The 12702-nt window shown below is 45.1% G+C and overlaps 1 protein-coding gene across 1 annotated transcript in view; it reads right to left on the reverse strand.

Moving 5' to 3' along the window:
• Positions 1–9313: 9313 nt before the first annotated feature.
• Positions 9314–12702, reverse strand: part of TNFAIP8L3 (TNF alpha induced protein 8 like 3) — a 37183-nt gene continuing 33794 nt past the window's right edge. Inside the window, exon 2 of the mRNA XM_046655369.1 lies at positions 9314–10795. Coding sequence (XP_046511325.1) covers positions 10233–10795 — 563 coding nt within the window. The 3' untranslated portion in view covers positions 9314–10232. The remainder of the gene's footprint in view (positions 10796–12702) is intronic.

Here is a 12702-nt window from a genome sequence, read left to right on the forward strand (position 1 = left end):
TAATTCAGCAAAGTAGCAGGATACAAAGTCGAAACACAAAAATCACTTGTATTTCTATATACTAACAATGAATAATCTGAAAAGGAAATTATGAAAAACATTCCATTTATTATAGCATCAAAAAGATAGGAATTAACTTAGCCAAGGAAGTGAAAGACTTGTACAGTGAAAACTACGATAAAGTTCTAATAAAATTAACTCAAAATGGCTCAGACTTAATGTAAGACCTAAAACTATAAAATTCTTTGAAGAAAACGTAGGGCAAAAACTTGAAGACATTGTATTTGGCAATGATGTCTTGGTTATGACACCAAAGGCACAGACAACAAAAGAAGAAATTGACTAATTGGATTTCATGAAAATCAAAAAAGTTTTGTGCATCAAAAGACACTACCAACAGAGTAAAAAGGCAATCCATAGAATCAGAGAAAATATTTGCAAGTCATATGTCTGATAAGGGATTGATATCCAGAATATGTAGAGAATCCCTAAAAATCAACAATAACAAAATCAACCCAATTCAAAAATGGGCCAAGGACTTGAATAGGCATTTCTTCAAAGAAGACATACAAATGGCCAACAAGCTCATGAAAGATGCTTAACATCAATAATCATTAAGGACGGCCCGGCCCTGTGGCCGAGTGGTTAAGTTCAAGTGCTCTGCTTCAGCAGCCCAGGGTTTTGCTGGTTCGGATCCTGGGTGCAGACATGGCACCACTCGTCAGGCCATGCTGAGGCCACGTCCCACAAGCCACAACTAGAAAGACCCACAACTAAAATATACAACTATATACTGGGGGGATTTGGGGAGAAAAAGCAGAAGAAAAAAAACCCCCAAAAAACAAAAAAAAAACAACAAAAAGAAGATTGGCAACAGTTGTTAGCTCAGGTGCCAATCTTTAAAAAAAAAACAAAAAAAAGAATCATTAAGGAAATACAGGTCAAAACCACAATGAGATACCGTTTCACACCCCTTAGGATGGCTACTATCCAAAAAATAAAAAAATAAAAATACTGGCAACGATGTGGAGAGACTGGAACCCTTATGCACTGTTGGTGGGCATGTAAAATGGTACAGCTGCTCTGGAAAAAGTATAGCAGTTCCTGAAAAAACTAAAAATAGGATTACCATATGATCCATCAATTCCACTTCTGGGTATATATCCAAAAGAATTGAAAGCAGAGTCTCAAAGAGATTTCTGTACACCATGTTCAAGCGTATTTTTCACAACAGCTAAAATGTGGAAGCAACCCAAGTGTACATCAATGGATGAATAGATAAGCAAAATGTGGAATATATGTACAATGGGATAGTATTCAGCTTGAAAAGAGAAGGAAATTTTGATGCATGCTACAACATGGATGAATCTTGAGGACATTATGCTAAATGAAGTAAATCATAAAAACACAAATACTGTATGATTCCACTAATTATGAGGTACTTGGAGTAGTCAAAATCATAGCTAGAGAAAGTGGAATGGTGGTTGCCAAGGCCTGGGGAAGAGAGGGAATGGGGAGATATCGTTTAATGGGGATAGAGTTTCAGTTTTACAAGATGAAATGAGTTACGGAGATGGATGATGGTGATGGTTGCATAACAATGTGAATGTATTTAATACCACTGAACTATACACTTAAAAATGGTAAAGATGGTAAATTTCGTTATGTGTGTTTTACCACAATAGAAAAAGTTGGGGGGGGGGAGTGAATGTGTGTCTCATTGCGTAGAGAAGCAAGAAGGAAACACACTTTAAATTCTCTGCCCCTGACAAATAAATGATGAGGGAAGGGGCCTCCATCTACATAGAATGGAGAGAAGCACTCCGTTGGTTTCTAGCACTTGAGTTTGGGGACTAGCCAGTATATGGCCTGATAACCTGAACCATCACCTGGTTGGTCTCTCCAGAAATGAGCTGCCATTGTCAGATTAGAGGCAGGAGGTCGGGGGCAAGCCCTCCGTTTTGTAGGGCCTTATTCAACTCTGGTGGGGAAGGGCCTGGTATGCCAGCATCCATAGTCCTGCCCTGTGCTAGGGCACCTGCAGTGAAGGGGACCTGTCTCTTTGGAGAAGCCCGTGAGCACTCACCCCCACAACATGGCTAGAGCCCCCTCTTCTTTTTTATGCTTCATTAAGCTCCCTTTCTGAGAGGAAGCCCTCATCTTTCTTCCTTTGGCAAAAAGCCAGCTCCCCTCTCCTCAAAGAGAGCTTGGATGGGGACCATTGAAGGGGTTTGGTAGCCCCGATCAACTTGCAACCACGCAGAACCAAACATCCATGTGCCTGGGGGCCTCTCCCCTGTGTCTCTGTGGGCCCTTGGTTCCTCTCCTCGTTCCTGTCTGGGAGTCCCAGGCTGGCTGATCTGAGCCCAGGTTCAACTTTTAGATCATTTGTCCATTAGTTGAAAGAAAGGCAAGTCACCGGGGGGCTCTTTCTGCCCCCTTTTACCTACAGGTTCCAGGAGTAACCCTGCCCCTCACTGGTGTTTCCAGGTCATCCTACGTTACTGGAGAGGAGGCTTTTGAAAGAAAAGGGCCAAAGAGGGGCCTAGCAGAAGATGTCATCTTTAATGTGCCCCTGAGGGACTCTTATTCTTCTTGGACTAATTGGACCAAATATAATTCTGGAAATTATTTTTCCAGATCAGCATCCCAGGTCATTGACCTTAGAAGGAAAATTTCAGAGAGCTACTTTAGAAGGTAATCAATTAATTGAGAGATGAGAAGTAGAAAAAGCACAGCAAATGTGAAACTCACAGCATTGCCAGGACAGCATGGGTCACCTCGTGCCACTTTTCCCATGGTTCCTGTGGCTCTCAGCATTGGAGATAAGTGACTGTGTCCACTGCAGGGAAGGCAGCTGTCCTTTGGGGACTTGTAGCCGGTGAGGACAGGGCTTGTGACAGCCCCAGAGTGATGGAATACATGAGGAGAACAGCAACCCCAGGGGGTGCCTCATGGACACAAAGGGAGAACGGGATGGACTCAAAGCTGGAAAAGGCAGGAGGTAAAAATAATTCATGAAAGAATCATATTCCCTGAAAGCATAGAATTAGAGATGCAAAGGATTCCAAGGCAAGCCTTCTATACTGGAGTCAGCCAACTTTACTTGTCCAGACATCACCAGGGAGCTTTTTCACCATGCAGATTCTCAAGCTCCATCTCCAGAGATTTGGCTCAGGTAGTTTTAGGGGTGGACCCCAGCATTCTGCATTTGTGTGTGTGTGTGGGTGTGAGGAAGATTGACCCTGAGCTAACATATGTTGCCGATCTTCCTCTTTTTGCTTGAGGAGGATTGTCACTGAGCTAACATCTGTGCCAGTCTTCCTCTATCTTATGTGGGATGCCACCACAGCATGACTTGATGGGCGGTGCTAGGTGTGCACCTGGGATCCGAACCTGCGAACCCCAGGCTGCTGAAGGGGAGCGTGCAAACTTAGCCACTACGCCACTGGGCTGGCCCAGCATTCTGCACTTTTCACGCAACCATCTCCTGTCCCCAGGAATTCTGATATAGGTGGTTCATGGTCCTCACTTTGAGGCCCTCTGCCCCATGTGATGTCTGAGCTCCTTCTGTGGCACTCCCAGCACATGGCCATTGACTCTGTGTCCAGTGATGGGGCAGCATGATGGTGAGGAAGCTGCCAACTCAGGCATCTCTCCCAGTCAGCCCAGTTGTCCTTACACTTAGCTGAATCCACCTCCCGGCAGAGGCCACCTCTGTTAGGAGGCTGAGGAGGCTTGTCCTCAAGGGAATGACACGGATGATGATTGAGGCTCAGCCTAGTTCAGCACAATAAATCTTAGTCACACATGTCATTGGGATTTGCTTGCTCTGAATCTACGGCCATAGCACAATTCCAATATTGAGAACTTATCTGTGATATTGGGAGGGGTGGGAGGAGAGCAACTTTTATATTGCTAGTAAGGTCTAATGGGGGGGAGGGAATAGCTAAAGGGGACCAGGTGTCTTTTTGAGGTGGTAAAATCTTCTAAAATTGAGTGTGATTATGATTGCACATATCTGTGAATACAACAAAATCCACTGAATTGTACACTTTAAATGGGTAAATAGTATGGTATGTTTTGTGTATTGTATCTCAATAAAGCTGTTTTTAAAAAAAGTTACTTCACAGCACTGGCGTACATGGAATACACTATCTAAAGACAGATGTTGAAGAATGCTAGTTGTATATATGAATAAGGACAGTGTTACTGCAGAGACAGAATGTGCTCACCACCCCAGAGTGCATGGACTACACTAAGTAAAAGGACATGTTTTAAAGATGTTTCATACAGGAGAGGGGAAAAAAGGTCCCATTTGTTGGGGAAATGGCTTTATTAATGTATTTTAAAATAATTCTGATAACTGTTATGATATTTGACTCACATTAGTAATGACTTATTTCATGACTTTGCTTATTACCCTGTCATCTCTACAGAGATACATTACTGGAGCCTGACACATTTCAGTTTGAAATGTACGTCCAGTAGAGGTCCGCCCTGACGCTGAATCCTAGTAGGCCCCAGCCTAGCTGGTGACTGGCTGACCACCCGGGCCCACAATGTCCAGTTGTCTGGTCTTTTTGGAGTCCTGATTTTACCTTGCATTTTCTGGCTTAAAGCTTCTCCCCTCTGAAATCATGAACTTAGATCTATGATCGAAAGTCCTGAAGGGGATCATCAAGGACTCATTTGTTAATCTATTTGGAAGCTATTGCTATATATATATATATAATGAATAGCTTTCCTTCTAAGAAACCTACAAGACAGAAGTGCCCAGAGCTTCTCTCCTATGATGCTCGGAACACAGAACTATGGAACTGGAAGGATTCTTAGAGACCTCGTACAACTCTCTGCTTTTACAGTTGAGGAGACTGAGGCCCAGAGAGGTCAAGTATAAGGAAATCACCAGGTAGCGGGCCAGCTAAGACTAAACTTTCTGACTCATGGCTCGTTCCATGTTCTACACTTTGCACTGCGTATGAAAGCTGAAAGGAAAACCAAACCCAACAATCTGTTTGTAAAATCAAGTTGTAACTGTTTCTGAAACACAGAGCAGCGGCAGCCCCGTCCCCTCACTGAGGGAATATGACTCTGTTGGCAGGGAAGCGGCTGCTCTGAGAGATGGAAGGAACCCAAATCACTCCCCAGGGGCCGGCCCACAGGCCCTTCCTTCACAAGTGGCCGGGTCTGGAAGAGCACTTCTCTCCCTCCACAACATAACCTAATTGCTGCTTCCCCACTAGCCTCCAGGTCTCACTCTGTGCCAAGCTCTGGCTCCCACCCAGCCCCTCCTTGAGGTGGAGCCAAACCCCAGACTCCTTTGTCCTAGGAAGTAGTCCAGAAAGGTTTAGCAGTCAGCAAGGAGGAGCTTTATTACCAAAGCCTGGGGGGCCCCGCTGCCCGAGCTCTGGCTGCCTGGGTGGGCAGCCAGGACCCCTCCTCTGTAGAGACCTGCCCCAGCTCAGCAATGGAAGGACAAGGAAAGGAAAGGACAGGTTGGTGGCTGCACTGAGGTGCTGCTGGGGGTGCGGTATGAGAGAGTGCTTGCTCTGGCTGACTCCTCCTCCTTCTGGGACTGGGAGGGATTCAATGCCTCCAGTATCTGAGTGCTACGTGTCTTATTCTTTTTTTTTTAAAGATTTTATTTTTTTCCTTTTTCTCCCCAAAGTCCCAGGGTACATAGTTGTATATTCTTAGTTGTGGGTACCTTCTAGTTGTGGCATGTGGGATGCTGCCTCAGCGTGGCTTGATGAGTGGTGCCATGTCTGCGCCCAGGATGCGAACCGACGAAACGCTGGAGAACTTAACCACTCGGCCACGGGGCCAGCCCCTACATGCCTTATTCTTGAATTCAGCTAAGGAATTAGCTCCTGGGATCCTGCAACCACACATACCCTTGACACCTGGGACTCTGCACTCTAGCAGGTGAAGCTGGAACTGGGTGGGACAGACTGTGAGTGGGTGCAGGTGACTTCTCTTCTTCACAATGAAGCTTTGCAAGGTTTCTCCTCTATTCCCTTCCTTGGGAGGAAGAATGCCTGGTGTGTCCAGTGATGGCCTCTCTTGTTCCTTTGAGATTTATGATTAGCATTGCCAGGATGGACTGGCCGATTCTTTGATACATACGTGGTGCCTTTTCCTGGCCAGTTTTCAAAGGGCAGGCAGGACACGTGGGAGCCTGCCTCTTTCTGCAGCAGGCCTATGCCCTGGACACTGGTTCACCCCTCAACCTTTGAGCTCTCACAAATGAGTCACCATCAAGGGCAGAGTGACACTCATTCATTCTCTGCAAGCCTACAATTTCATATGTTATAGTAGTGTTTCTTAGGATTGAGAACTTATGGACCCCCAACCTATGCCTGCAGAGCCCTAGGGGATGCTAGACCTCGTTGGAGAAATACATTCAGTTAAATTCTTTTCTTTCACTTGAGTTGATCAGTCAGCATGAACGACACTGTAAACACAAAGAGAAACTCAGACCCTGAAGCCAGATGGCATCACCTGGCTATAAAGGAGTTATCCCCACATGATTCAGAAGGTACTTGTGTTTTTTTTGATTTTTTTAAAAAAAGTTGTCAGAATGAAACAAAAATCTAAAACTCCTTTTAGAACTCATGGTCTCTTCCCTCCCTTCCACCCCTTTCCCCCAGAACTCTCAGGGATTCCTAGATGCCATTTTGAGGAACAGGGTTGTAGAAAACTCTTTCCTCCTAACAAGCAATACCTCCCTCTAAGGAAAGAGCAGGAGGCGGGCCTGGTCTGTAGCCCCATAGCAGGGTCAGACTAAACAAAGAAACCCACTGAGCACAAAATTCTGAGTTGGGAGGGTATTGGTGACCCTTTCCTTCAAGGCCATCTGATTCATGACTATTGTCGACATCCCAGTCCATTACTGGACAGCTCCTGCTAATGCAAAGCTGGCTGCCAAAGTTGGCTGATGTAGAATTTTCACTGATTGGTTTTGCTCCTGACATCTGGGGCCATGTTGAATTAAAAGAAATAAAAGCCCCAAAGATACTGGGGCAGAGGGCATGTAGGCCTGATTTGAGCTCCTTTCTTTTTTAACATAAATGGATGCAAGAAGTTCACTGGAGCAGCCAGTGAATGTACTGATTTGCTTCTGAAAAATGTACAGATGGGGGAGATGGGAGTTTGAAGGAGAAGCACAGATGGAGAAGTCTTTTCATTTTGATTTGTCACTGGAGTTGCTGAGGGTGTCAAGACTCACAGATGCAAACACAGGGAGGCAGAGTGATGCAGACACATGGCCGGCGCAGCCGGCAGGGAATGTGTTTCTGCAGGGTTCAGATACACAAAGAAGGACACATAACCAGGGGCAGGGTGGGAACTTCAGCACAAGTCCCTGGTGTCCCCCTGTGGGGACAGAGCTGAGTGCTCAGGGATGGCTGGAGACCCAGCGATGTTTCCAGGTGACTGACACAAGCTGCTCTTGCCACCCCCACCCTTACAGAACGAGTCCTGTCTCTGCCCTTGTTTGCTGAGCCAGGCATTGCTCTCTGAAACTTGTGTGGGGCTGGATCAACTGAGTGATTTTGCACTCTTGCTTCTTTTGAAATCAGTTTTCTTTCGGGTGCCACCTAAATGTAGATATTCCAACTTCGCTTTTGTGGGTTCTCATTATTGAAAATTTTGTACAGCGTTCTGAGCACAAATGCACATCTACAGAGTCCTGTTTTTGAAAGCATCTGCTGGCCTCTGTCATTTTTGTTTTTCAGCCAAAACAGCCTTTCAGGGCCACTAAGTGCGGTGGTTGAAGTTCTCAGGATAAACCCATAATGAGATTCTTTCTTTGGTCACTAGATTGTTATGGAAAGTATTTGAAATTTGTAAGCTTTTCAGCTGGTTGGTGAAACTCGATAATCACTTGAATTTACATGCCAATGGTGTTTTTGAAACGTACGCATAGGGTTGGCTTTGGCTATTTTTAGAGGTGTGGTGGGTTACATGTGCCTGGGTAGCCCAGCTCCCCCAGGCTACTGTTGCTAAGCTTGAGATACACCCAGCTGGCCTTGCAGTAGAGAGCCCCTTGGCTGCCTGAGTGGGGAAGCCTAAGGCAGCAGAATATGTTTTGGTCTACATCCTGCTGTTGCACTTTTTGAGACCTGCTGGTGGAAGTGCTGATCCTTCTCTGACCAGAACAAAAGGGCCAGTTCCTTTAGAGATTCACGGGCTATCAGAATGTGCTCAGCCCTTCTCTGCTGCCACTGCTGTGTGCTGTGGCCTGCGGAGCGGGGAGCACGCGCAATCCTCTTTGGCTGGGGATGCCCCTTCTTCCCTGCTGTGTCTCAGATGGACAGAAGACAGTTCCACCCATTCCTTTTGGGTCAGTTTTCTGGATAGGTCTACCAACTGAGTGATAAAAGAACCCACTTCTAGAATCATCCTTCAAACTAGAAAGCAGTTCTTAATCAGATGAGTACACCAACACAGGCCTTGAGGATCCTGTATGTGAAAAGTTGGCCAGTACTGGGCTGCTAGCTGCTTAGTGGGCAGGTGGGAAGGAAGGAGCCTACCACCTGCAGCTTCCACCAGCACTGACCAAATGATCAAGGACCTCCCCAGCCCAGACGTGCACAGGGCTTCATTGTTCAGTCCTCAGGTCTGCAAGGAGGGGCTAGGTCATGTTTGTCAAATATGGAGAACAGGGGCTGATTTAACTCTTCTTTATTCCATACTGGACATCCTTCCTATGAACTAATTTTGAGTGCTGGTGGTTGAAGAACTTACTGGATGATTTGCACTCATGTTAACATGGGAGCCAGTTGAGGCTGAACAGCCACTGGTAGGTTCAGTGGACATGGGTTTCACGCCTTTCCACAAACCATTTCTCTGTACTGTTGCTAGGGAGAGACCATGGAGTGCGATGAACAAAGGGGCTAAGCTGATGTATTTGTACATAATCATCAGATACAAGAGAAGCATAGCAGGGCAAGAGGTGATGCAGGAAGAGCAAATCTCTTATGTGGCGTCCTCCAGACAACATTATAAGGCAATAAATACATTGTACTGATGTTTGTTAAGACTCCGATGAACAGATGTCAGGAGCCACAGTGTGAAAGTGAGGCTGTGAGACAGAGAAGGTGGTCACCATGTCCCTGAGCTAGCTCCCCACTGACCGGGGTACACCCCTGCCCCATGGCGCTCCCCCTGGAGCCACTTCCCCTTAGGATCTGAGCACACAGCTCTTACTCTTCATTTTCTTCTTCCTTTCAACTCTTTATTCTTAACCCTGGATCTAACTCCAAGGAACTTTATTTTTGAATCACAACTCCAAAACCTCTTGTTTGAAGGGTAGTTTCAATTTATTAATGAACCAGAGAAAACAGCACAAAATGACTGTGGAAGGCCAAGAAAGACAGTTAGGGCTTCGTTCTGCCTGACTCTCCTGTGCATGCTGGGATAAATCCTCCCCATGCCTCACGGATAATGCCCCTTCCATGGGGGAAGGCCCGTCCCGCAGGGGGAGCACAATTCTCTGCTTCTACATTATGGGTGGGAAACTCTCCACCCTTCCAGAAGGTTCCCTCTGTAGGATCATAAACTTAAAAAACACAACTCTTGAAAAACATTTTTCCAATTTGTACCTATACTTTTTCAAACCTTTTGATTCATTTTTGTTTTGTTTGAAACACCACATCTACAGACAGATTGCAAACCCAGCCCATCAGAGACTATTATTCTTTTCTTCTCTGCTGCTTGATCCTCTGGATTCAGGTTGAACAGATCCACACTCCGAAGAGAAAATACTAAGACCTTACATTAGCATTTTCGAAAGCATGAATATACATCATCTCATCGATCCTCACAGCAGCCCTGGGAGGCAGGCAGGCAGGAATGATGGTTCCAGGATCTAGAGGACAGAGTGGTGGAGCTGGGAACCAAATCCATGTCCTCCAACTCCTGGTCCAGGGCTCCTCCCACTCCACAAGATGGACTGAGCTCACTTGATGAGCAGAGCAGCCTTTCTGCTTAGAGTAGATGAAATGTCTTTTGGGCTTGCAAACAAAGGTGATTTTAAGTACAGACCTCATCAGTGAGCTCAGGGGATAAACACAATTGAACTCAATTCGGCATCAACACCAGAGGAATGAACAGGACAGAACATGGGCATCTTTGACAAGGGTTTCTTCTTGTTTTCTTGACTCTCACTGAGACCACGTTGGATGCTGTAACTTGAATGCAGCAAAGTCCAAGAGGAGGGAAGGCATTCAAAGGACTTTCTCATCTAGCAATTTATTGATTCCTTCACAAATCCTCTTGAGGTTGGCCCTACAGTCTCCATCCAGACTATAAAGGGTGGAGAGGAACTCCACATCAGCAAAGTGGTTGAAGACATGGTTGATGCGCCCGTGGGTCCTGGGCGTCAGGTGTCGCTGCACCAGTTCATGCACCAGGTCCTTGCACTCATGTAGGAGCTTGGAGAGCACATTCTTATCGAAGGTGTATTCCACCTCATAGAAGCTGACAATGGTCATGGCGGTCTGGTTCAGCTTCTTCCTGAACTTCTCCACGATAACAACCTCCTCCTGGCTGAACTGGTTGTTCCGGTAGAGGATCCCAATTTTGATCGCCACCTTGATTAAGTCTTTCATGATCTTGTGGGCTTCCTTCTTGTTGTGGGTGTGCTCTTTGGTGACTTTGTAGAGCTCATCAAAGATCTCACTGCTGGTGTCATCAATCAACATGTTGGCCATGGTTTTGCTGGCTATTTTGCTCAGAATCTTCTTCTGGGCTTGAAGGGCAAGGCTCTTTGAACTAAAAACATCAGGACCTATGGTAAGGAAAGAAAGAAAAGTTATAGGAATACGAGACCCATTTATTATGTTTCTACAAGTGAAACATACTAATTTGAACTTATGTTCTTAGTGCAAAACTCATGCCTTTATAGCCCCCAAACTTGCTAACTAAACCCCGCCCCAGCCCAGGGTTGCTCCACTGTCCTCTCCACATGACATGCCCTTTATCCTCTTAAACTTTCTAAATTGCACTCTTCCCTCCTCTTGTCAAGGCAACTCATCTCCTCTTGTCCAGACCAACTCTCACCTTTTTAGACCTACTTCATGCATAAAGCCTGCCTCACTCTGTTAGCTCACAGACAACTCCTCACAACAGCTGTTCCACCGGAAATCACTCAGTTTCGCAAATTATACCTGAGCAAATGACTGCTTAATGACAAGAATGTAGCACCAGTGCTAACCCCATTCCCAGGACAGACATAGGTGGTTGATCATGGTCATCTTTTTGACGGAGTCTCAGAAGCCATATTTCATTGAGCGTAAGATACATTTTTTTCACATTTGATATCTTGGAAATTGGTTTGTGTCTTAACAGTCACTGTTGCCAGGTGGCAGTTGTGCTAGGGTTGTCAGACCTGCATGTGCATCAATTTACACAACAGGAGCCAGAGATTTGGGAGAAAAGTCAAGAGCACTCTTGTAAGAAATTGCTGCCTCACTGACGCTCTTGACTGGCATAGAGAAGGACGCTGCGTGGGAAACACAGATATCAGACACTCCAAGTCAAAGATGCTTCACGTGAGTAGTACCCTGAAGAGGAAGAAACTTAGAAAAACCAAAGTCAACTTATTCCCTGTTATTTTCCACTTTATGAACAAGAGCAAAATATGTTAAAAAAAAATAACACTATGTCTAAGTCCAAAAAGGATCTTTCAATAAGTATACAGTAGTCTCCCCTTATCTGCAGTTTTGCTTTCCGTGGTTTCAGTTACCCCTGGTCAATCATAGTCTGAAAATAACACTACATCACAATGCATATGTCAGCCACCTCACTTGACCATCACGTAGGCGTTGTATCATCTCATATCATCACAAGAAGAAGGCTGAGTACAGTACAATAAGATATTTGACAGAGAAAGACCACATTCATACAACTTTTATTACAGTATATTGTTATAATTGTTCTATTTTATTATTAATTATTACTGTTAATCTCTTACTGTGCCTAATTTATAAATTAAACTTTATCATAGTTATGGTTGTATAGGAAAAAACAGGATATATAGGGTTCAATACTATCGGTGGTTTCAGGCATCCACTAGGGGTTTTGGAATGTGTACCCTGTGGATAAGAAGGGGACTGATGTAAAAAAAACTATAAGTAATAAGAAAGCAATAATTCACAACTTAATGGACAGGATTTTTTTTTCTTAAGAGCAGATAAAACAGCATCTTACAACTGATGGCGTCTTAGATTTGATGAAATACTCCAAGTCACCAATTAGCTGGAGCTGATATCTGAAATGAAACCACCGGCCATCCTTGCTCTACAGTATGTATACATATGATCCGTGTCTTCCCAAGGAGATTCAAGTTGCCTGAGAACAGAGACACTGCCTCCCGGAGCACCTAGCTCAGTTCTGGGCACAGGGATGGAATGGTGTCTGCTAAGTAAAATACCAGAGAAATACTGCAGAATCAGAAGGTAGTAAAATACAGTACAAACTTATACTAAAAAAATAATTTTTCTTTGAGAATTGAAGGCCATCGAGGATCCCTAGAGCTTTTGTCCAGTGCTTGGTGGCCACATGGAAGTGACAGATATGATGGGCAGAATGGACAGACAGACGGCCATCCATGCCAGCTTCTGCTATCTTTGGCCCCTCCCCATCTCATATCCCACCCCCTCTGCCCACCATGGACTCATTCCCTCAGTGGACAGT

The sequence above is a fragment of the Equus quagga genome, chromosome 2 (assembly GCF_021613505.1).
Source record: "Equus quagga isolate Etosha38 chromosome 2, UCLA_HA_Equagga_1.0, whole genome shotgun sequence".
NCBI classification, from domain to species: domain Eukaryota; kingdom Metazoa; phylum Chordata; class Mammalia; order Perissodactyla; family Equidae; genus Equus; species Equus quagga.